This window comes from Trifolium pratense, linkage group LG2 (assembly GCF_020283565.1).
Source record: "Trifolium pratense cultivar HEN17-A07 linkage group LG2, ARS_RC_1.1, whole genome shotgun sequence".
Taxonomy (NCBI): domain Eukaryota; kingdom Viridiplantae; phylum Streptophyta; class Magnoliopsida; order Fabales; family Fabaceae; genus Trifolium; species Trifolium pratense.
Genome location: NC_060060.1, coordinates 41,850,428 through 41,877,054, shown reverse-complemented (window position 1 = coordinate 41,877,054; position 26,627 = coordinate 41,850,428). Strand labels below are relative to the sequence as shown.

The 26,627-nt window shown below is 32.7% G+C and overlaps 1 protein-coding gene and 1 pseudogene across 1 annotated transcript; both read left to right on the top strand.

The window, feature by feature from the left end:
• The first annotated feature begins 437 nt into the window (after window positions 1–437).
• On the top strand, window positions 438–4,356 carry LOC123904716 (annotated as a pseudogene).
• A 1,182-nt stretch (window positions 4,357–5,538) lies between these two features.
• On the top strand, window positions 5,539–7,628 carry LOC123909770 (probable protein phosphatase 2C 8). Its single transcript, XM_045960657.1, has 3 exons — window positions 5,539–6,222; window positions 6,568–6,673; window positions 7,297–7,628. Exons 1-3 carry the CDS (start codon window positions 5,539–5,541, stop codon window positions 7,626–7,628), a joined length of 1,122 nt encoding a protein of 373 aa, XP_045816613.1.
• The last annotated feature ends 18,999 nt before the right edge of the window (window positions 7,629–26,627 follow it).

The following is a 26,627-nucleotide window of genomic DNA, read 5'->3' as shown; positions in this document are numbered from 1 at the left end:
AATATGAGAATTCCCACGCTGATGCACCAAAGCAGAGAATGAGGAACATCACCACTACATAGAATTAAACTGAATCATCAATATTGAGATTAGAAAACAGAGATTTACTCATCCAGGCATAGAATCAAATTAAGGATAGAACAAAGACACTACCAAATCAGCACAGCAGAATCTAAATATGGATCGAGAAATTTGGATCTCTTGGGATCTCGCTTCAAGTCACTAGTGAGCATCTAGACGGTTGAAGAACATGCGATGATGCAAATACTTCAAATCCAGAGCCAAATCCGGACAAGGATTTTGAGATTCAACCAAAAAGATACCAAAAACTCAATCATTTAATAGTCCACACAGCCAAGACATGCTCTAGGATTCAAATACCAAAGAGTGAAATTATAGTCTATGCTGCTCTTAAAAATGAAAATGAATTAGGGACGAAAACAAATGAGATGGACGAAACCCTAATTAATAACAATGTCGGTGATATTTAGTAAGTCTTAAAAAAATACAGTATACTTGAACAACAAGAAAAATAGAAAATCTATTATTTCATCAAGATGTCAATCAACTGCCAGATTCCACCTCCGCCACCACCGGTGGCCGATGCGGAGGCACGGCTCGAAGAAAAGGCTAGAAAGTGGCAACAGATGAACTCGAAGCGTTACAGCGATCATAGAAAATTCGGATTCATTGAACCTCAAAAAGAAGATATGCCACCTGAACATATAAGAAAAATCATGAAAGATCATGGTGATGTTTCTTCAAAGAAATTTCGTCACGATAAGCGTGTTTATCTTGGTGCTTTGAAATTCATACCTCATGCTGTATACAAGCTGCTTGAGAATATGCCAATGCCATGGGAACAAGTTCGAGAAGTGAATGTTTTGTATCATATTGCTGGTGCTATTACATTTGTGAATGAAACACCTATGGTGATTGAACCTGTTTATCTTGCACAATGGGGTGCAATGTGGATCATGATGAGAAGAGAGAAAAGGGATAGGAGAAATTTCAAGAGAATGAGGTTTCCACCTTTTGATGATGAAGAGCCTATACTTGATTATGGTGATAATCTTTTGGATGTTGATCCGTTGGAAGCGATTCAGCTTGAGCTTGACGAAGAGGAGGATTCTGCTGTTTGTGATTGGTTTTATGATCATAAGCCTCTTGTGAAAACAAAGTTTGTTAATGGCCCGATTTATCGAAATTGGTGTCTTTCTGTTCCGGTTATGGAAACTCTGCATCGACTTGGTGGGCAGCTTTTGTCTGATTTGAGTGATAGAAATTATTTCTATTTGTTTGATAAAGAGTCCTTTTTTACTGCTAAGGCTTTGAACATGTGTATACCTGGTGGGCCAAAATTCGAGCCTTTGTATCGTGATGTGGAGAAAGGTGATGAAGATTGGAATGAGTTTAATGATATTAACAAGCTTATTATAAGGTCCTCGCTTCGGACAGAATATAGGGTTGCTTTTCCATATCTTTATAACAACAGGCCTTGGAATGTAAGGCTTTGTGTTTACCATACTCCTATGGTTATGTACGTAAAAGCTGAAGATCCTGACCTACCTGCATTTTATTATGATCCCTTGATACACCCAATAACAGGTGCTAACAAAGAGTTGCGATGCGAGAAGGAAATCTACGATGATGACTGGGTTTTGCCAGATGGTGTGGAACCTTTTCTTAAAGATGTAGAGCTTTATACTGACACTACGGCTGCTGGAATCTCTTTGCTGTTTGCTCCGCGTCCTTTTAACATGAGGTCTGGCCGCATGAGGCGTGCAGAAGATATTCCTCTTGTGGCAGAATGGTACAAGGAGCATTGTCCTTCATCTTATCCAGTCAAAGTTTGTGTTAGTTATCAAAAGTTGCTCAAGTGTTTTGTGTTGAATGAGCTGCATCATAGACCTCCTAAGGCTCAAAAGAAGAAGCACTTATTGAGATCACTTCAAGCGACGAAGTTTTTCCAGACCACAAAACTTGATTGGGTTGAAGCAGGTCTTCAAGTTTGTCGGCAGGGGTACAACATGTTGAATCTGTTGATTCAAAGGAAAAATTTGAACTACCTTCACCTTGATTATAATTTTAATTTGAAGCCTGTCAAAACCTTGACTACAAAAGAGCGTAAAAAATCACGATTTGGTAATGCTTTTCATCTTTGTCGCGAGGTTCTTCGTTTGACGAAACTAGTGGTGGATGCCAATGTTCAGTTCCGTTTAGGAAATGTTGATGCTTTCCAGCTGGCGGATGGCCTCCAATATATATTTTCTCATGTTGGTCAATTGACCGGTATGTATCGGTACAAGTATAGGCTTATGCGGCAAATAAGAATGTCCAAAGACTTGAAGCACTTGATTTACTACCGTTTTAACACGGGCCCTGTCGGCAAGGGACCAGGTTGTGGGTTTTGGCACCGATGTGGAGGGTTTGGTTATTCTTTCTTCGTGGTGTTGTTCCCCTTCTTGAACAATGGCTTGGGAATTTACTGGCAAGACAGTTTGAGGGACGCCACTCTAAAGGAGTGGCGAAGACCGTCACTAAGCAACATGTTGAGAGCCATTATGACTTAGAGCTTGCATGATGTGCTTGATGCCATGCCTGAAGGTATAAAGCAGAATAAGGCAAGAGTTATATTGCAGCATTTGAGTGAAGCTTGGCGCTGCTGGAAAGCAAATATTCCTTGGAAGGTTCCTGGTATGCCTGTTCCAGTAGAGAACATGATCCATCGGTATGTGAAATCAAAAGCAGATTGGTGGACAAATGTTGCTCATTATAATCGTGAGTGTATAAGAAGAGGTGCAACTGTCGATAAAACTGTTTGTCGCAAGAATCATGGAAGATTGACACGTCTTTGGCTGAAGGCAGAGCAGGAGCGCCAACACAATTATTTGAAAGATGGCCCATATGTTACTCCTGAAGAAGCTGTTGCTATCCATACAACTACAGTCCACTGGTTGGAATCTAGGAAGTTCTCCCGTATTCCATTTCCACCTCTATCATACAAGCATGATACAAAGTTGCTTATTCTTGCACTTGAGAGATTGAAGGAATCCTACAGCGCTACAGTAAGATTAAATCAACTGCAAAGAGAAGAGCTGGGGCTGATCGAACAAGCTTATGACAATCCACATGAGGCATTATCACGAATTAAACGACACCTCCTCACCCAACGTGCCTTCAAAGAAGTTGGAATAGAGTTCATGGATTTATATAGCTACTGCGTTCCGGTTTATGAAATAGAGCCACTTGAGAAAATCACAGATGCATATCTTGATCAATATCTGTGGTATGAAGGCGACAAGCGTCATCTCTTTCCCAACTGGATCAAGCCGGCATATTTAGAGCCACCACCTCTTTTGGTTTACAAATGGTGTCAAGGTATAAACAGATTTAGAATGATTCAAGAAGGATTCAGCAACACAAGAGATGGTGTTTGGAATCTCCAGAATGAACAGACCAAAGAAAGGACAGCTGTTGCTTTCTTAAGAGTTGAGGATGAACATATAAAAATGTTTGAGAATCGTGTGAGGCAAATTCTTATGTCATCGGGTTCGACTACATTCACCAAAATTATCAACAAGTGGAATACCGCTTTAATAGGACTCAAAAGCGTCTCGGTCAACTGGCAAAGTGGAAAACAGCAGAAGAAGTTGCAGCTCTTGTTAGGTCTTTACCAGTAGAAGAACAGCCAAAGCAAGTTATTGTTACCTGTAAAGGAATGTTGGACCCGTTGGAGGTTCACTTGCTGGATTTCCCCAATACTGTTATCAAAGGAAGTGAGCTGCAGCTTCCTTTCCAAGCATGTTTGAAAATTGAGAAATTTGGGGATCTTATTTTGAAGGCTACAGAACCACAAATGGTTTTGTTTTGTTCAACATTTATGATGACTGGCTGAAGAGCATTTCCTCATACACTGATTCTGATTCTGATTCTGCGTGCACTTCATTTGAATAATGAAAAGACAAAGATGTTACTGAAGCCTGACAAAACCATCGTCACTGAACCTCATCACATCTGGCCTTCTCTAAGCGATGATGACCAGTGGATGAAGGTGGAGTGAGGTTGCATTAAGAGATCTTATACTTTCTGATTATGCAAAGAAAAACAATGTGAATACTTCAGCTTTGACTCAGTCTGAGATTCGTGATATTATACTTGGAGCTGAGATTTCGCCACCTTCAAAAACAGGCACATGAAGAAAATCAGGTGGCAGCTGTAACAACAATGACCACAAATGTTTACGGTGAAGAACTGATAATAACCACCACTAGTCCCTATGAGACAGCTGCTTTTGGTTCGAAGACTGATTGGCGTGTCAGAGCAATATCCATTTTAGTAATTTTTCTCTTTTAATTTTCCCCTTTTGCTATTGTGTTTCTGCATGCATTTTTTTTTCTCTTTATTTTCAGGCCCTGCTTTTCTTGGTTCAATATTCAACGTGTTATAATTTTTATATTTCTATCTGATTTGAAGTTCCTATGATATCTAATCTTTTGTTTTTTTTACTATGGCTTGCCTTGATAGACTTGCTTTACATGATAACTTTTGGAAATAAGATAACCAAGGTATGTATGACATTAAAAGTCTTGATGCATTTTAATATTGTTTATTATTATATAAAATATCTTAGGAATGTAATGTTTTTTGTCAAACATTTTCCACTAACAAAATTGTTTCTATTATCAAAAGATCAACTTGATGCAATCTATTAGTGTCTGTGAACTGTGAAAGAGAATTCAACTGGTGTTTGAAAATTGTGGCAACTGCATTTTGATGGTTCAATTCAATTTCTGAATACATAATAATAAGGTGCTGGTGTTAAGCAAGTGGATCGATTTGAACATTTTGATTTGTTGAAAGTATGCTTATGTAGTGGATGTCGAATGCAATAGGATGCTTGGTGGTTATTTTTCTTTTATTTCAGTTTGTATTTTGTTTTTTTATTCTTTGTTCAACAGTAAGCATTTCTTGTGTTAGTGTAGTTTTTTTTTAATAAAGTTTTACCACTAGATGCATAATTATTATATGATGTTAGGAAGAGATGATTTTATGATATGAATATGAATCTTAACAAACAAAATCTATGACACTCCTAATCTTTCCAGTGATGAAAATTGCAAAAACATATAAAATTCCAAAATAATTACCCGAAAATGAAACACTAATTAAATAACATAAAAAAATATTCCCCGCCCCCCCAGCATGTCAAACCCATGATATTCTGAATAGGAAGCCACGTATTATAACCACAAATCCAAGCCATCCACGTATGCCTCCAATTATCCAACTTCCTTAAACATATGTACGGTCCAGATTTCATTTCAATTCCCAAACGTGTGCTGCCTCATTCATTTACATGCTTCGTGTCACCCATAACACGTATACAAAAACAATTCCTCCCTCAAGAAGAAACCAAAACTCACTAGATCTTCATAATATCATCAAACTATACAACAAAAAAATACACATCATTATTATTATTCTTAATATTCAACTTTGGTATAATTTCATGTGTCTTAGACCAATATATATACTATGTCATATGTAACAACATCAGATTCTGCTAGTAAAAACAATAACATAGTATGTAGTAGTAACACTAGTACGAGGAAGTTGTCGAATATGGATCATGTTGCTAATGATAATAATATTGTAGCCGACAATATTAATAAATCTAAACAAATTGAACGGCGTTATGATGATTATAGAAAGAAAAGAAAGCGTCCATCTAAAGTGGCGGTGGTTCCGACGATGGAAACAACCACCGGAGACACCGCTACGGCGTCACATGGTTTTATATCGGTTATTGGACGGAGGAGAGTGATGGAAGATGCTATTAAGGTGATTCCACGTTTTGTGGCGGCGGAAAAGCAACCGTGTGGTTATGATTTCTTTGCGGTTTATGATGGTCACGGTGGTATGACGGTGGCGAATGCTTGTCGTGATAGGTTGCATGTTTTGTTGGCGGAGGAAGTGAAGGAGGGAAGGAGGAATGATGGGTTTGATTGGTGTAAGGCTATGTGTGAGTGTTTTATGAAGATGGATAGGGAAATTGGTGTTGGTGGTGGTTTTGATGGTGATGTTGATGGGAATACGGTGGGTTCTACGGCGGCTGTTGTGGTGGTTGGGAAGGAGGAGATTGTGGTGGCGAATTGTGGTGACTCTAGGGCGGTTTTGTGTAGTGGTGGTGTAGCGGTGCCACTTTCACGTGATCATAAGGTGATGATTTAATGATAACTAATGAAAGAAATTAGAAATATAGTTACTAGAAGTTATTAAGTTACAAAATAATTTATTGATCTGACGATTATGATTGATTTATTGTATCCATTAAAAAAAAATTGATAGTGTGATACATATATTGATCTAACGATTATGACTGAATTATTGAATAAAAATAATAATTCATTGATATTGATATGTGTATAAATTGGATCTTATTTTATTCAATTAAACATGAAAATTTAGGTATTGAAAGTTTCATATATCATGTGGTATATATGTATATGTATGTTGCTTATCTAACAAGTAAATGAATGTATTGGGTAATTGAATGATGATCAGCCGGATCTTCCCGATGAAAGAGAGAGGATTGAAGCAGCGGGTGGAAGAGTGATTAATTGGAATGGAAGTCGCGTTTTAGGAGTTCTTGCTACTTCTAGATCCATAGGTACGTACTCTGATCTCTGCATGGTGCTGGCCATCAATAATTTTACTTTAATTTGTTGCTATCCTTTAAAAATGAAATAAAGTGCATGCATTTGATTACATGATTTAAATTGTGTTAAATTAAATATTTTATCATTGTATATGAGAAAAAAAAATCCTATATATATAATATGCATGATCCTATATGATCAAGGAAAATGATAGGACATACAAAACAAGTATCATCTTACAATGAGAAGCAAATATTTTTTCTCTCATGAACTAGTTGTATTATCGGCAAAACAAGGGAAAAAGATTATATGTTGAACCTACATATGAAGTGTTGAGATTAAAATTGTGTTCAACCTACATTGATCAATTAAGACCGTTTGATCACTTTTGGACGGCCGAAATTGTTTACTGCGTGAAGCAATTCCAACAGACAATTTTGATCCCAAAATAAGTGTATCACTTGTCTTGAATAGCTAGGTAGGGAGGATTAGGATATATATATATATATATATATATATATATATATATATATATATATATATATATATATATATATATATATATATATATATATATATATATATATATATATATAACATTTGAATTTAATTTGACAACAATTTATTAATGCAGGGGATCACTGCATGAAGCCATTTGTGATATCTCAACCAGAGATAAACGTGTACGGAAGAACAAAATCAGATGAATTTGTTGTAGTAGCAAGTGATGGTCTTTGGGATGTAGTTTCAAACAATTTTGTTTGTGAAGTTGTAAGAAGTTGCCTCCAAGGTCATATGAGGATGAGGCATAATAATAATCATAATCATAATCATATAAAAGAAGATCATCATACTATTAAAAGTTATGCAGCTGAGGCTGCAGCAATCTTAGCTGAATTGGCTATGGCTAAGGGAAGCAAAGACAACATTAGTGTTATAGTCATTCAGCTCAACACTAACATTTGAAGGACAAAACTTATATGCATTGTTTTAGGTGCAGTTTTTCCTGTTCCTCTCACAAAAGTAGTTTTTAATATTTTTTTAATTAAAAAGAAAAAAAGAAAACTGTTTTTAAATAATAATAACCACCTCCATGTATCTAGCACAGTAAGAACTGTGTATAAGGCACTGTACATAAGTTTGATCCTTTGATCTAATCCAATCCAACATTTGTGTTTACTTTTTTCTTAAAATTTCACTACAAAACTTTTTGTATTGGATATATAGTTGGGATTTATAATGTTTTTTAAATTTCTCAAAGAAGTTAATTAGGGATTTTCTTCTTCAATATTTATAGTGACTTATTAAATAGAGAACTGTTTAGAATTATTCTTGTAATTTGATCCATAGTATCTTTTAGAGTAATTCTTAACTTCTTATATTTACTCATATCTTTTATAGTAGCTCTTAATTTCTTATATTTACTCAAAGAAAGAAATTGATGTACATTATATATAGTATAGTTTCAATGTATATAAAATTATTTAATATATATTCAAGATATTTACACATGAAAGGTAGACGGATAATGAGTTGTGCCATAAATTTTTTCTATGTAGGAAACCAATCCTTCGAAAAATTATGTTCATAGATTTAGGGAACACGTTGATATGCATGTCCCTTTGAACTCTTTTAAGAAGGGTTGCCAAAAGTGTCACATGCAAATGATAAAAAAAATATGTTGATTGTCAAGATATGTTTTTTCATGTTTTGTCATTTTGCTTAAAGCAACTTTAAGGATGTCCGGGATGTCCGTCCTACTGTAATGTCCCCAACCTCACTCAAACAAGCATTGAGTCAATCAAGACGTTCATCGGCGTCTCTTTCTGTATAGAGATTCTCGCATGTCTAAAAATATCAAAAAGTACATCTCTGACTAGGCCATGCCAGTATGTTAAACTTGAAAACTCTTTACAATGAGTTACATGCTCCCTAAAAGTATTCAGGCATGCCTTACGACAAATGGGCAAATTTCATCCTTAAATAATATAATCATGAGGTGTTACATGTTAGGAGTCCTACATTGAATATATTAAAGTGTTCAATGTGATACTTAAGTCGTGAGACTCTCTCACCTAATAGATTAGTCTTTATTTATTTCATTATTTATTAGTTATATAATAAAATGATTAGTATAAATACAAAATGAAATAAATTATAATTGGATTAAAATCCTTATTGAGCCTTGTAACAAAAAAGAAAATCTTATTGGGCTTGCATCCGTCAATTCCCAAAAATGGTAGGCCGAAATGAAGAAGTTTTCTCTCCCGACCCCCCACATTTCTTTTCTACCCCCTGAATTTCCGTTTTTGCCCTTAGGGATACTATGGTTTATACGAACTGAATTTTTTTGTCATGCTAAAAAAATTCGGTTAATATAAACCGAAATATTGTGTTCCAATTGTTTTTCCAGATTTCCTGCATAAATTCTGCATGAGACCCTAAACTTCCACAATTTATTTGAAATACTAAACGATGTCCGATTTGAGTAAATGACCACTCGTTGGAAATATTAGGGTGTCAAGAATAAAAATATAATTTTGTTTTTGAGGTTTAACTATCCAATTGGTTCAGTTTGACCAAATAATGGGTACTGGTACAGAAACAGAGCAGAAACGTTTCTCAAACTTGTAAGTAGATTTTTTCATACTATACTTAATGAAATTTAACAATTCCGGTGTCAATATTGTAGTACATTTTGTCTTCTTTACACTAGATTAAAAATCATTAGCATACGACTTATATTCAGAGCGATATGTTAAATTTACCAAAGGTAGTTCTACAACATTTTGCAGAAACTTTTCTCAAAATTGTAGGTAGATTTTCGCATACTATACTTAATGAAATTTAACAATTCCGGTGTCAATCTTGTAGTAAATTTTGTCTTCTTTACACTAGATTAAAAAGCATTAGCATACGACTTATATTCAGAGAGCTATTATAAATTTACCACAGGTATCTCTACAACATTTTGCAGAAACTTTTCTCAAACGTGTAGGTAGATTTTCTCATATTATACTTAATGAAATTTAACAATTCCGGTGTCAATATTGTAGTACATTTTGTCTTCTTAACACTGGATTAAAAATCATTAGCATACGACTTATATTCAGAGAGATATGCTAAATTTACCACATGTAGCTCTACACGAATTTTCACATAAATCTTTCTTTTTTTTTGGGGGGGGGGGGTAAATTTATGTTATTTTGGTTTATATAAACCGAATTTTTTTCCATGTTTAAAAACTTCGGTTCATAAAAACCGAAGTTTGTTGACAAAAATTTTTCAAACCGCAACGAGCAAAATGAGATTTTTGGGGTATAAAAGAAAGGCGGGGATCGGAGAGAAATCATCCGAAATGAAAGCATATATACTGATTTTTTTTTTTAAGTTGATCCATCAAGTAAAACCTATTAAGTAGCTTGTGTTTTTTTAAGGAAATCTATCAAGTTTCAATTATGGCTCATAGATAGGCATGACAATGGGGCGGGGCGGGGACGGGTTTTGCCCTCCTCAAACCCAAACCCATAAAGTTCGGGTTTCCCCAAACCCATCCCAAATTCGAGCGGGGATAAAAATGATTATCCCAAACCCATACCCAACGGGGATCGGGTATCCCCATCGGGTTTCGGGTATCCCCATTACGCCCATTTCCACATGAATTTAGATTATATTTTAGTATTTTTTTATTAAGAAAAAAAGTTAAATATCCAAAATTATTTTCTCTCAACAATATTTTTTTAAATAAAGAAAAAAAATAGAGAAAATGGATTGTTTAATACTCAAATTAAAATAAAAAATAAATATATGAACGTAATTTAATAGATTGTTTAAACGTTTCTAATTTAAATTAGGTGAAATCTAATTTTTAGTATAAGCGGGGCGGGTTCGGGGACGGGTTCGAGCTGGGTATCAATGTACCCGTTACCCGCCCCAAACCCATCTTTTGAAATCGGGGAAAACCCGAACCCAAACCCAGTCAACTCGGGTTTTCCCCGTCAAAGCGGGTATGGTTTGGGTGGGTACCCGCGGGTATGGGTTTTATTGTCATGCCTACTCATAGATATCTCATTTGCATTAGCAAGTTAACTAAAAATGCAAGTTAACTAACAAAAATAATACTCCCTCCGATTGTTTTTAGCGTCGTTTAATATTACGGCAGAGATACCAATGCACAACTTTAATCACTAATATTTTTAATTTTATATTATAAAAAATTATCAAAATTTTTATATTTTAAAAATACTCATCGAGACGAATTGAACAATATCTGATATGCTAACATTTGTTTTCATATATCAATGAAAAAACATTGTCAAAGTAGGTTATACGATCTCCTCCCTTAGCGATCTTCCTTTCTTCATGGTGAAGTAATTGCAGTTGTTCCGAGTGACCAAACTATAATCTTTACTTTGTCCAATTACTAAAATATCTTATTATTTAAATATAAAGTGTTGTCATGAAAGAAATCTTAACTTGCCTTCCTCATTTTTTTATTCTTTTACTATTAATATTGTTGTCAATGTGAGAGATAGTCGTGTATTGAAATTTTTACGTGTTAAAATTATTTAGTGTTGTAAGAAGACGAACAAGAAATTCTATCTAGCTATAAAAAATTTACTAAATGCATTTTTAAAAATAATATACATGTTTAAAAATTCTATCTAGTGTTGTAAGAAGATGAAACAAAATGCATTTTTAAAAATTCTATCTAGCTATATAATTATAAAATATAAATACCTGCAAATATCTGAAACCTCGCTAAATACACATTCACCATAAAATATGAGACAAACATCAATATCATGCATTGATTTTGAAATTAAGGTTTGAGGTCTATAGTTTGGAGTTTGAGGTTTAGTGTTTTGGGTTTAAAGTTTAGTGTTTTGGGTTTAAGATTTAGTTTTTGATGTTTAGGGTTAGGAGTTTAGAATGTGGTGTTTTAGGTTTATAATTTGTAGTTTGAAATTTGGGGTTTAAGGTTTAGGGTTTTGAGTTTGGGATTTTGTGTTTAGGGTTTGGGGTTTTTTGTTTTAGGGTTTGGAGTTTAGAGTGTGGGGTTCTAGGTTTAGGGTTTATAGTTTGAAATTTGGGGTTTAAGGTTTAGGGTTTGGAGTTTGGGGTTTAAAATTAAGGGTTTGGAACTAAGGGTTTAGATATATGGTTTGAGATTTCGATTGCAGAGATTAAGATTTGGGATTTAGGTTTTAAGAATTTTACCATAAAAATATTCGTATGAATACGAGATAGACATTGATATCATTGAAATCATGCATCGATTATAAGTTTGAGGTTTAGGGTTTAGAGTTTAGTGTTTAAGATTTAGTTTCTGGTGTTTAGGGTTAGGAGTTTAGAATGTGGTGTTTTAGGTTTAAAATTTGTAGTTTAAAATTTGAGGTTTAAGGTTTAGGGTTTTTAGTTTGAGGTTTTGTGTTTAGGGTTTGAAATTTGGGGTTTTGTGTTTAGGGTTTGGAGTTTGGAGGTTTTTGTCGAGGGTTTGGTGTTTGGGGTTTGAAATTAAGCCCAAACCCTAAACTGTAAACCCTTAACACAAAATCCTAAATTCCAAATCCCAAATCCAAAACTCTAAACCTTAGACATAAAACCCCAAATTCTAAAATTCAAACCTTAACCCTAGACACAAAATCCCAAATTCCAAACCCTAAACCCCTAACACAAAACCCCAAAGTCGAAAACTTAAATCCAAAACTGTAAACCCTAGACACAAAACCCCAAATTCCAAATATTAAACTCAAACTCCAAACTCAAAACCCCAAATTTCAAACCCTAATTCTTAAACCCCAAATTTCAAACTACAAACCTTAAACCTAAAACCCCACACTCTAAACACCAAACTCTAAACCTAAAATCCCACACTCTAAACCCTAAACCTAAAACCCCACACTCTAAACTCCAAACTCTAAACTCTAAACTGTAAACACTAAAACCTACTAGACTCAAAATTGATGCATGATTTCAATGATATCGATCTCTATCTCTTATTCATACGAATATTTTTATGGTAAAGGTCTTAAACCCTAAACCTCAAATCTTAAACCCGCACTCGAAACCCAAACCATATATCTAAACCTTAAACCCCAAATAGCGCACTACCCTGAACACAAAACCCAAAATTCCAAACCTCAAACTCCAAACCCTGAACACAAAGCCCGTCCCTAACTTTAAACCCTAAACCAAAATTTTAAATAGTAAACCCCAAACTATAAATTAAAACCCCTAAGTCAAAACCCAAAACTCATTACCCTAAATCCCAAAACCTGGACCTAAAATACATCCCAACCCCAAACCCTAAATGGTAAATTTCAATCCTGAAACTTTAACTTCTAAATCCTAAATCTCAAACCTCAAATTCTCAACCCCAATGTCTAAGAATATCTAAATCTCAAACTCCAAACACAAACTCAATCTTTTATTGGAGTGAAGCTACTTAATTACAGTGGCAGATCAAGAAATTTTTGCGAAGCAATGCTAAACCTTGTTGTTTATGTCTTCAACGTGGGAATATGAAATGGTGGATAAGTCATTTTTATTTCTAGGTTGACTTAATTCATCTCACTTCAGTTTAGAATAGGATATCTCGAAGGAATAAAACATATTTTCTCTTTTCTAATAGTACTAGGATAATACAATTTTTGCACATGGGACTAATGCAATCAGGGCTAATGCTACGGTGGACCACCTTCACAAGTGGTCCACCGTAGACAAGTGATTTACCGAATATGAATTTTACGAAATTCACTGTTGGATTGAAAGTTTATATCGTATAGATCATCCATAAATTTTTTAAAATTTTTTGAAAATTATTTGATATGTTATTGTTGTATTCGGATTTAAAAAACAGTTAAAAAATAATTTTTACAGCCACCGAAAAGATTACTGGGTTGAGTCGCGGACTAGGTCGCTCTCTTTAAGACGTTTCGTGGCACTGCCCAAAATTGTGCAAGCAGACTATCAACCACGCCGTCCCCAGGATAAAACAGCCCAGTTACAACTGTATACCGATATGCTACTGCACGGTAGAAATCGGTCAAAGAATACACCTTCTTGAATGGTACTACAATACCACTCGAATTGATGCTACAACATCAATCTATGATTCATCGGTGATTCAGTGGTACTACAATACCACTCAAATTGATGCTACGACATCAATCTATGAATCAACGGTACTACGATACCACATGTGGTACTACAATACCACATGTATTGATGATACTACAATATCAATCAATATAATGACACTAAGATCATTCCAATATGGTACTAAGACCAATTTTAAATCAAAGGGATTATGATACTAAGACCATTCTTTATTTGAAGGAACTAGTGATACTTTGATCACTCTTAAACAAATTAACACTAATAATAATATTATTAGTATCACATAATAATACATAGAATAAACATTGTTTTTCTATAAACAATTAGGAACAAAACATGATACAAATCTTTCTAATTTTACATAATCAAATAAAGAAATCAAAGTCTTAATTATATTATTCTTGTTCTTTAAAAACAATACTGTAAAGAGTATTAGTCAAATAAAATTCAAAGAATTCCTTAATTCTCTTAAGATGAAAAAACAATTACAAGCAAATATTCATATTCAGATCATCTCATAATCCTAGAACTTAAATAAAATTGGCTTGGAATGAATATAGAGAAAAAACAAACTAGCATATATCAAATCTCCACTTTATATCATGAATATATATATATATATATATATATATATATATATATCTCAAAATTCATCACATGAGCAATCATTTTAACTATATCCATCTCAGCAGCATGGTGATAAATGAATTAATCAAATAGACATGATGAAACACACATGACACTAGTATATCATTGTATTCAAATATTTTCATGAAGAAAATTGAACAAGAACATTCACTCCCGGCAAAGATTATAAAGATATATAAGTAAATAAACATATCTTACCGCATTCATGTTGTGATATTCCACATTCTCATACAAATTTATAAGATGGGTTACCATTACCAAGTATGAGAACCTCAAGTGCAGCAGCCTTTTGCAATTGACTTTTGCTTGAAAAAATAAAACTTAGAAGCATGACCATCTTCTATCAAACGTAAAAACCCCCTTTTTTTTTATCTTTTTTGGTTATATGTGATCTATCTCTTGTTAATTGAGTAGCAGCGGCTGAGCATATATAAAAGGGTCTCTATTTTATGTAGCTATAAATTAGAGTTATTCTCCCATAAATTAACAGTTACAAAATGGGAAAATAAATCACAATTAAATAAATAAATGTGAGACTTAATTTTATTTTTAATTCACACACCAATGTGAACTTTGTTCCAACAGTTATTGAGACCCATCAAGATTTACGTTATTTAATAAACCGTTAATCTTGATGTGTCTCAATAACATATCAAATGATTTTTCAATTTTTCTAAATTTTTCTATGGATGATCTATATGATATAAACTTTCAATCCAACGGTGGATTTTGTAAAATTCGTATTCGTTATAATATTATTCATGACTGGTCCACCATGAACCACTTAATAAAATGGTCCATATTAGAATTTACCATGCAATCAGATATACAAAGTTTGCCCCACAAGGAGACATGTTACCTTTACTCTGCCCAGACAACCATGAGACTCATGCAATCAATCTGGTGATCAAACTTCTCATGTCCTCAATTACTATGTTGTCTTGTGCTTTACATCTACTCATTATTTTTCCATTTCAAAATGTAGATATACAAACTGAAATGAGGTTGAATTTAACAAAACAATCGGTAAGAAAAAAAATCAACTTATTAATAAAAGTAAAATAATTTGAAGTATGACTTTTATGTTTTCCTTGGAATAAGTTTAATGTGAAGTTGTAAAAAATATTTTTTTTTACGCAAGCAAACTTAACGCATTTCATTCAAAATAATAGTAGCAATACAATGAGGAATGTCATCAAAAGTAATGCGTGAAGCATGAGATAAGGCTGCCTTTGCGGGAGCATGAGCGCTACTATTCGCTTGACACTTAGCAAAAACGACTACAAAGTCGGGGTACCTAGAAAGTACGGTTCTACAATTAACAATAAGAAAACCGTACTCTGAACGATTTGGCTTGTCCATGTGCACATCATCCACTACCATTTTACAATCCAATTCAAATACTACTTTATTATAGCCCAACAAAGTCATTCACTCAAGGCCTTTGTAAAGTCCTCACTCCTCTGTCTCAACTGCCGTATACATACCGCTGTGATGCCAAGAGAATGCACAGCAACAAAGCTTCCTGACTCATCTCTGAGACATGCTCTAATGCTCACCTTGTTCTCCTGTGCGAATACTGCACCATCTATTTTAGACTTCGGATATTCAGTCAGCGGTAGTGGTTGCCAATGAAGCTGTTGGTCTGACTGTGCTTGCATCGTCCTTTTTGCTGCTTTGTTGTTAGCATGATTCCAATAAAAATAATTATTTTTATTGGTTAATTACAAATTGGGAAAATAAAATGAAATTATAAAAGTTAGTTGTTTTTTCTTATAATTTAGGATAAGAAAAAGTTTTTTTTTTTTTGCTTATAATATGAGACAAAGGGAGTACATACATTATTTTCATAAATTAACACAATTTTGGATTGACTTATTTTTTAACTTATGAAAATAATTTATGCAAATAAATAAACTTTTGTGTTAATTTATAATTTTTTTTTATAAATTACCCTGACAACTTATAATAATATATAAATGTTTATTTATTTATATAAGCCTAAAAATAAGTCAATCCAAAATTCTAACTCTCTATTAATTAAGGTGACAGTTAGTATTCCCTAATTATATAATTAATAAATCAATTTAACCCTTAAACTATCAAAAGAATAACTAATTAGTCCTTAAATGTTCTTTTTTTTTTGTTAGATACCTCTTCCCCAATTTCGGTTTCCTTAAAAAAATAAAAATAAACGGTCATTTGTCCAACATAGCTCAGTTGGTTGGAACATTGCATGTAAAATGTAGGAACTGAGGTTCGAACTCTAATACTCCTACTATTTCACCTTAAAAAGTGAAATTACAGCAATTAGACTACTTGACTAAAAAAAAAAGATTAAACAGTCTTTTTATCCCTAAACTATTTTGTTCACTATTTGATTTTAAGACGAGGTCTTGCGGATTAAAGACAGAGAAGATACATTTAATCGATTGTTTTTTCATTATAGCTTATAGACTAAATTAATGTATTTTCATTAGTTTAAAAATTATTAACAGTAATCTTAATTGGAGAGTTAACCAAACGAACCTAATAATTAGATAAGTGAATATATATTTCATTTGTTTAATTAAAAGTTTCTTCCGTACGTAACTGCAAAGATTAATCATCTCAAAATAAATGAAATTCATTTAAGATATTAATTTCTCTCGAACAAATATCTATACGTACTGGCCGAAAATCGAATAAAAATAAAATGATTAAAGAATCTAAGTTGGTTGTAGTAGATTCTAATAGCTTAGAAACCACTTGTAAAAAAAAAAAAAAAAGCTTAGAAACCAAAGTAGTGAGATTACTTTAGAACTGAAATTGGATTATTATCTGGCTGCAACTACGGTTAGGAAGTAATCGATTACGAGAAGAAACAAAGCACGTGAAGTCGGCGTTGCGTTGGGTCATATGACTTGTTCAAGCTCCAAAAGTCAGCCTGTCCCGATATGGGGATGCAATATGATCACAACATATAATATTAAATTAATTATTATTACTAACATATAATACCTATAGCATAAAAAAGAGTTATATGTTATTCCTAGATTTTGTAAATTCTTTTATCAGTTTCAATTTAGTTGAACTTGCTAGAACTAAAATTATGAAGAAAAAAAATGCTAGGAATTGCATTGATCCTCCTAATATATATAATATTTAATTTGGTGAAAATTGTCGATATATAACTATAATTTTAGGGCCCAAAATTTTAGAGCCTGATTCAAAATCAATTGATCCTAAATTAAGTTCATAAACCCAATTAAGAGCGGAAAGGAGGCCAAGTGTTTTCACTGACAAGAACGTCACATTTTGGCGAAAACCACTCCATTTTAGCAATAACAAAGGCACAAGAAGAATCTCTAAGACACACACTGATACTCAATTTATTTCCGATAAACTTATATTAACTGAAAATTAAAACGAAAAATAAATGAAAGCAAACCTAATTAGGGATGTCAACGGGACAGGGAATATGCGGGGGAAACTTCTCCGTTCCCCGCCCCAAAGCGCATGCGGGGGAGATTTTGCCTCCACCCCGTCCCTACGGAAAAATATTTGTCTCCATCTCCATCCCCACAGATCCCCACGATTTCTGCCAAAATCCACGGATATAAAATATTAACAAAATTTCTATATTTTTCTATCAACTTATGACAATAGATGACGTTATTTTTTCTATCTTGTTAAAAAAAAACAAATATTTTGCGTCTTTCTTTTTAAAAAAATAAAAACAACACATAATGTATTCATAACCAAAAAACATTGCAAAAACATTTGGCTATTAATAATCATACAAAATCTAACGGCCAAAATATTCCATAGCAAGGTATGCATAATCATACAAAAATTCATGACCAAAATATCTCAAAAATATTGGTAATTGGTAAATATCCAACCAAATTAGATGACTCCTCAGTTACATTTTTTTTTATAAAAAAATTCAACATTTGATATATAATATAATAATAATAATAATAATAATAATAATAATAATAATAATAATATAGTGTATATATGGACGGATTCGGGGAATCCGCGGGGACAGATATTTCGTCCCCGATCCCCGCCCTGAAGTGCCAGCGGGAGGATTTTTGTCTCCATCCCCATCCCCACAAGGATAAAATCGTTATTTTCGGAGCTCCAAATGGGGCAATTCCCGTAGGGATCAGCTCCACCTGACAACTCTAAACCTAATTTTAGTATCTTTAAAAATTATTTACTTTAAGTATTTTTGTGTTTAATTATTTGATAAAAAACATTTTAATGCTATTTACTAAAATCAGAAAGTAGGTCGACAAAAATAAAAATGATCATTCAATTAATATAATTATAACAATAAGAACTAGAAAATGATGATAACCGTACAAGCCCAATTTGTCAAACCGACTTTGGACTAAGTTTAGAAACATATCATTTTAGAAAAAATGTTCAAGAAGAAATTCGGTAAGGAGACCAATGAGTAGAAACACAGCTCATTGATTCAAAAAATGATGAAACTCGTGAGACATAGGTCAAACCGCCAAGGTCCACTCATTAGTTATATATCAACTTGTCGATACACACATCTTGTTAAGTGTTAATTTCTGCTTGAGAAGAATGAGTCTTATTTAGTTGAGAGAAGAATAAATTCGAGACCAATTATGGCTTGCATGGTCAACTTAATCCTATATACATTATGTCTAATCAAAATGTCAACTTAATCCCATGTACTGTTGTATAATCACAATCAGCTGTTTTGAATTGGTAAGAGTTTTTGCCTTTCTTCATACCATAACAAATTGAATGCTACTATATAGATAACAATCAGCCAATCAGGGTATAATTTTTATTATTATCTTATAAGTATGAAAGTTTTTTTTTTCTTCTAGTTTTGACATCAAGTGGTTTCAGTCCTCTCCTGATCGCAGTTGCGGGGATCAAACCGTAATCCCCCTACCAAATTCAGTGTCAATCACCACTAAACCAACTAACGATTAGTTAAATACGAAAGTTTTACTTTCGCCTATGGGTGATTAATCTCCATTAGAAATCAATGAGACATAGAACATGGATTAACTCATTTCACCATGAAAAACCAACTTTTAATAAGGATAAAACGAATTTTCTAAAAGAAAAAGGGTGTGAAACAAGTTTTTTATCAACTTACAAGGTACTCCAAATACTATGACAAAACATATTGGAACGTTTGTCGGGTAACGAGTGACAGTCGGGAGATCATCCATATTAGGATCAAAATATCATGCACGTGAATTGAACACCACACATTTATCCAAAATCGGATCCTCACACTTATAAAGTATTCAACCTGCATTTTTCTAAACCGTAAGAATTAACTCAACTTACATTTATCACAGTAACATTTTCCTAACCGGTACCTAATCTAAAATGTCTTGTCAACGTTAGCATCAATATATAAGATTTGTGATCGGTTTTCATCGACAACATTGTAAACAAAAAAACGGTATACTCATAATCCAATAATCTTTGAGAAATACAATATGTACCATAAAATGTTGGGAGAGGAATTCAGTTTATTAATTTATATCTACCAATTAAGTTGTATATACTTAGCAAATATTTAAATGCATATATGTATAATTATAAAAATAAAATATGATTCTATATACTGTATATTCTATGAAACAGTGATGTATATGCATTCGTAATACCAATCAAAGAAGAGTGGCAACAAGAACATATTAGTGTGGAGGGGGGACCTTGGATTGAAGTCACCTACTCTGTCCCGAAATGTCTTATAATATGGGACCTATCTATCCAATTAATATTGTCCTGTCCATGTGAGGGACTCACTCACGGCTCTTATATTTTTTGTTTATTTGATTTCTAAGGCCCTTATCATCATTACAATTAATTACAATTACAATGCCATTTATTTTTCTTATCCTTTACCTTCGACGTGCCATGCTTTCACTTTCCTAACGGCACCAACATTTTGAAATTCCCCTCCCCAACTAAATTGGAGGAGGATATGCAGCTTTCGTTTCTTTTCATATCAGACAAATCACTCCTCTATTTCAAAACAGAATCAAATCTATCAATAATTCTATTTTTCTATTACACAAATAATTGGTTTCTCAATAATTAATAAGATTATTTAATTCAATAAATTATTGTTATTTTACATAATATATAATATTTGTTTTTCAAAGATTGTGTTAGGTTGCATTTTGATTGTTGACTTGGTTATTATATTATAGAAAGATTTGTTTTCCTTGTCTGACATATATAGTTGAGGTGATAGCTATTAAACATATCAACATAGCAGTCGGAATTTGAAACTCATATTTTTAATGTTGTGAATTCGGATCGAAAATCATAACTAATAAAATTTTTGATGTGTGAGACAAATGAATCGAAGCAATCAAACAACTTATGAGAATAAACAATAAATCAACAAAATCTAGAACTACCAAAAACGATAAGAGACGCGAATAAATTGTTTACACAATTCAATTATAACAACCTACTCTGGGGGAGAGAGTCACTCTTCGTTCCACTATCAATGAAAAGCTTGATTATAAATATTCAATACAAGAGTTGCATGAATTTAGAGTTTTCCTAAATTCTACAATTTTCTCGAATCTCTCCCTGTGACCAAGAGATTCAATCAATAAGTGTTTACAAGGTGATGAATCAACCCCCAACCCTAGAGTATGCCCAAGAGAAGTTCTCTAATAAACCCTAGTCTTTTGTTGGCTTTAGAAACCCTAAAATCACCTTAAAAAAGTCAGAAAAGCACTACCTATAAATAGGCTCGCGCAGGCTGCGCCTCGCGCAAGAGGCGACAGCTAAAGCTCCACCTACATATCACAGCTGCGCCTCGCGCAGAATACCCTGCACCTCGCGCGCGGAGGCTACATAATTTCATAATTTCAAGGCAATTGCGACATTTCACTTATTCATATTTAAGGAATACGAGTCTATCGTTTCAGTCATTGATCAAGCCCGATCGAGTATTTATGATGATTTGACTTTAAAAAGGTCCATTAACTATTTAAATTTGACGATAAAAAAAAAAAAAATTATTAAGACATGAAGAATGTGAATGTTTAAAAGCCAACCTTAATTTTTTTTAGATAGATAAACTCTTTTTTTTCTTTAAGTTTTTTCATCTTCTTTCATTGAAAGGGGGGGGGGGGGGGTGATTTGGTTTTTTTTACTCGAAATCACCCATGTGCATTTATTTTCATTTGTTTTAATCTACATAAGTGATTTTCACATAAATTAGATCCTTCTTTTGTGTTTTTTTTGTGTGCTTTCATCGTCTCATTGTGACATTGTTTGACATCTGGTCTTGGTTTTGTTTTCCCGTCTTGTTGCGGTGTTTGTTTGATTGAATCGATAGATCAACTTAGATCAACTACTAATTCACACAGTGATTAAGTTTGTCAACGATACAGATCCGAAGACATAGGTATTTCGGTTACTTTAATTTTATCACATTATTTGTAGGCATGAGTATGTTGTTTTATGTTATTAACTTGAATGTTGTGAGTTTGTTCGCAAAGTCATCATTTTCGTTTTCAGCGGTATTGAATTTGTACTTAAATTTGATGTACTCTACCGATTTGAATGAATGAATATTTTTTTATTTTAGTAAAAAAAAATTTAAAAAATAACAAATATAATTTTCAATTAAAAATTACTATCTTTGATACATTAACCTGTGTTCTTAATAAAAATATTTTTTTTATAAGCAATGTTAGTTGTTAGTATTACAATGTTATGTTAGTTTTTTCTCATTTATCAGGATTTGAATCCTGAACCTCCTTCTCTTTAACCCTTAACTCAACTAACTTAATCGGTTGAACTTTTCATCTCACCCTCTTAATATAGATGTTAGTTTATTTTCAGAAAAACTTACCGTGGTTTAATAAACATATATCTTCCCATATGTCAAAAATAAAGATTGGCCCTAAAAGGAAAAGAGAAACGTTCACGAGAAATTGGCTTATTTTTTCCATGGTAGGCTAAAGATAAGGTGACACGCGTCAGAAAAAGAGAGTATAAAATCAAATATGTGGGGACCGACGCCGCGATTATCTATCCGCCTTATACTGCCATCTGGCTTTTATTCATTTAATAAACTATACATTAAATATTCTTTTTTTTTTTGACGCAATACATTAAATATTCATATACTGCCAAATTATACCTTTTTCAGAATCATTATTACCCTTACCACCTAGATAAACTCCACGCGTTACAACTTTATTTGTTCTCATTTACTTATTTCTCCACGACCCATTCAATCATTCACAGTACTCTCACGCTTTTACATAATTGCCCTTCTCTCATCCTCTATCATTACTAACTTCAAAAGGAAAATATTTTTTGTTAAACTAATCAGAAAAAAGAGGATTAATAACTTCATAAAAAATACTTTGCGAATCCTAATGCTACGAGTACCACCATTCGTGTACGGAAATTCCATATGGAGAATAGTAGTAATAATATATAATAAAAAATATTTTCGTGTGTTTATCTCAGTTGGTAGAGATATTGATTTTTATATGTGGAGGCCGGATTTCAAACCTCAGACATCTCACTTATTCATTTTAAGAATAAATTTTTTAGCTACCGGAGTACCTAACAAAAAAATAATAATGATAAAAAGGCTAATTAGTAAAATGATCTCTTAAAGATATTTTTGGTTTAAGATTGGTCCCTTAAAGAAAAAAAATGTCTGAATAGGTCCCTTAAAGAAAAAAAAGTTCCGAATATGTCCCTTAAAGACATATCCGTTAATCAGTTTGGTCCTAAAAAAATGTCCGAATAGGACCAAACTGATTAACGGATATGTCTTTAAAGAACCTATTCAGACATTTTTTCTCTTTAAGTGACTTATTCAGACATTTTTTTTCTTTAAGGACCAATGTAAAACTAAAAATATTTTTAATGGATCATTTTACTAATTAAATCTGATAAAAATAATTAAAAAGATTATCCGTTGACTAAGTTTGTGTGTTTATATGGACGGATCTCATTTTTCTCTTCTCATCTCTCACTTGTTGCTATTAGGTAGAGTGGGTCACATGGGTTTACACAGAAAAAGAAAATAAAGAGAAAGGTTTTGGGCCTTGGAAATACTGAGAAGGGTTATTTTCACGACACGAGTAATGTCCTCCACAATTCTGAAGAAAAAAATAAAAAAGGCCTACCATTATCCCCCATACCTTTTCACATCTACCTTTACGTCTTTAATGTACCATACTGATTGATTGGTGACTATTGTCTTGTCCCCACTTTCATGGGTAGTAAGCTACTATTCATTCTTGTTTTAGTTGCTCACTTCTTCATCAATCATAATGTATCTCTAACCTCTTTTTATCACGGTGGATAATTGTGGCCTAACCTCTTGCTCTTCTAAACTAGGCATTATTAACTCAATCTCATGATCGCTATAGTACTCTCCTCACAATTAAACAGTGTTATTAGAGTTAGGTTTGATCGGCTTCTTGTATAAAAAATTACAATGGTTGTGGTTTATTGATGTTGTGACTTGTGCATGAACCAACGATGATATAAGTGTATGTAGATGAATTGAAAAGTTTTCGATTGAGAGGGAGTGATTCCAATGACGATATAAGAATAATATTAATAGGAAAAGTCTATGGTGTACAAGTAAAATAAGTCTTTCAGCTGTGTATACAAATTTGTTGTAATCATTGGATCAATAAGTCTCTTTATTGAATCAAATGTGATGTGATATATTGATCCAATAAGTAATAACGAGACTTATTAATTCAATAATTAAAATAAACTTGTACATTCAAAGGGAAAACGGCCTAATGCCCTATACAGCTCCGAATTTCAGTCTCGCGTCTACAAGCTTTACTATATTTTCACCCAAAAGAAAAAAACTATGTTTTTTTTAATGACAAATAATATTATATTATATATAAATTGTTCAAAAAAATTATATTATATATAAAATAAGAAAAAGAACAAGAGAAAATAATAAAGATTGATCTTAACACTCTTCTTTCTCACCTCCTACATATTTTGATAAACCAACTATGAATCATAACTTGCTCCAAAATCTATTCAGTCATCTGTTATCATATTTATGCAACTGAGTCACCTAAAATTTATATCCACGCACAAAACTCAATTCAATCATCGCCTTTTGAGTTGAGTTAGGTCCAACCCAAATTTTAAGTATATATTTTTTTTTATAAAAAACATCAATTTTCAAATTTTAATAAAATACATCAAATTTTTAAACCATATATTTTTATTTATATTTGTGACCAGAATAGTAGTATATAATAATAAATTATAAATCCTTTAAAAAATAATAATAAACTGTAAATGGTTAAAATATTACTAGTAATAATTAATTTCCTCATTTTATTAGTAGGGTCATGCTAAACAGTGCCCCAGGGGCACTAGTTAAGCATACTAAAAAAGGAAACAAATGATAAAGTTAATGATGAGAGAGAATAACTTTTCACATCATTAAAACATTGAATGCACAATTTACGAGATAAAACTTCTATATTTGTATTCTTAACTAGTGCCCCGGGGGCACTGTTTAGCATTTTCCTTATTAGTATTATACTAACGTTGAAAGAGTCAAAAACTACATTACTTGATTAAGTACTAGAGTAATTGAAAAGTTACTTTATGGTTGGCACCCATCGGTGTAAATACCTTGCTCCCCCATGTGGTTTTCTTCATAGAGCCACTATATATTACTCGCACACAAATATGACTTGTTTCTTTTTTCTTTTTGTGGGAAATTATTTTGTGATATTGACCAATTCTCATCTCTAATGTCTACAACTAAAACAGCAAATAGTTTAAAAGTATCACAATCACATTAAATGGTGTATATGTTTCTATCTCAAGATAGTTGGCATAGACACGTATAGCTGTTTTTGCTGGCAGCTTGCAAAGTCAACACAAAAAGCTTATATTTATCAATGTCTATCCTCCAATGAATATCTTTGGAATCACATAAAAAGGAAGCTTGAGAAAATGAAAAAGAGAGAAAATGAAAGAACGTAATACTACTAATTATTACCTTTTGAGTTTTGTCATAAACGTAACTATGACATTGAGCTTTAGCTAATTTCTTTTTCTTTAGGTTTTGGCATGATAATTTCAAGTAAAATAAATAAAGACAATGCACATTGATGCAAAAATTGTAGATGGAAGAGAGGAAATTATTTTGGCTAAATTGCACTTTTTGTTCTTAATTTTACAAACTAGCAATTTTACTTCTAACTTTCATAATAATATTTTTAACCCTTTATTTTTAACTCGTCTCGTAAAAGGTTGGTTCCACTAATTTTGACTAAGTCAAATGCCTATGTGGATAGTAACTTACCTATCATGTCAACAAGTTAATGCACACGTGAGTAGTGACTCATTGTCCACGTAGACGTTGACTTGGTCAAAATCAATGGAAGATCAACCTTTTGCAACTGAGGCTATAGTTAAGGGGCAAAAGTGCAATCATGAAAGTTACGGTGCCAATATTATAAATTTGTGAAAGTTAACAGACCAAAAATACAATTATTTTCCTTACATATTGGAAAAACAAAATCTCAACATATAATAGATTGTTATCTCATGATTTAAACCAATAAAGTGAAGTTGATCTACACTTTTATTAATACAAAATTTCTAACGAGATCACTCCAATGCTTAAATGAAAATTATTGTTGTACGTGATGTCAATCAAAGACATGCACTTCTTCCCATTGTTTTTCTCTCTTTCAAAAACACATGCTCATAACATATCTCTAAATGATTTAATAGCTCTTTTTTATCGACCATATTTACCTAAGATCGATAAGTTTGAACTTATACTTAATTTTGTACCTACGACTTCTTGAAAACCTCTCTAAAATCTCGATGTGAATCTTTGATCTTTGCCCAATACAATACTCGATATATAATACTCCATGCAATTTTGACAATCTTCTTAATATACAATCGAGCTAACTTTTCCACAAATACTTCATAAAAGAACATGAGTCCCTCTATAAATAGAGACAATTTTGTGGCAGAAAGAGACCACAAATTAATTTGGTTATTCATAAGCTAAAATTATGTTAAAATTATCTTTAAATCATTTTTTATTTTTCTCCAGCAAACGAGAGTAATTGAGAGAATTTTATTCTATAATGATATATCATTGGTAGATACACTTGCAGTGAGTGTGGAATTCACTTT

Coding starts and splice junctions, on each gene's coding strand:
- LOC123909770 (XM_045960657.1), top strand. CDS start 5,539: ATGTCATATGTAACAACATCAGATTCTGCTAGTAAAAACAATAACATA. Junction 6,223..6,567: donor CACTTTCACGTGATCATAAG/GTGATGATTTAA, acceptor AATGATGATCAG/CCGGATCTTCCCGATGAAAG. Junction 6,674..7,296: donor TGCTACTTCTAGATCCATAG/GTACGTACTCTG, acceptor TTATTAATGCAG/GGGATCACTGCATGAAGCCA.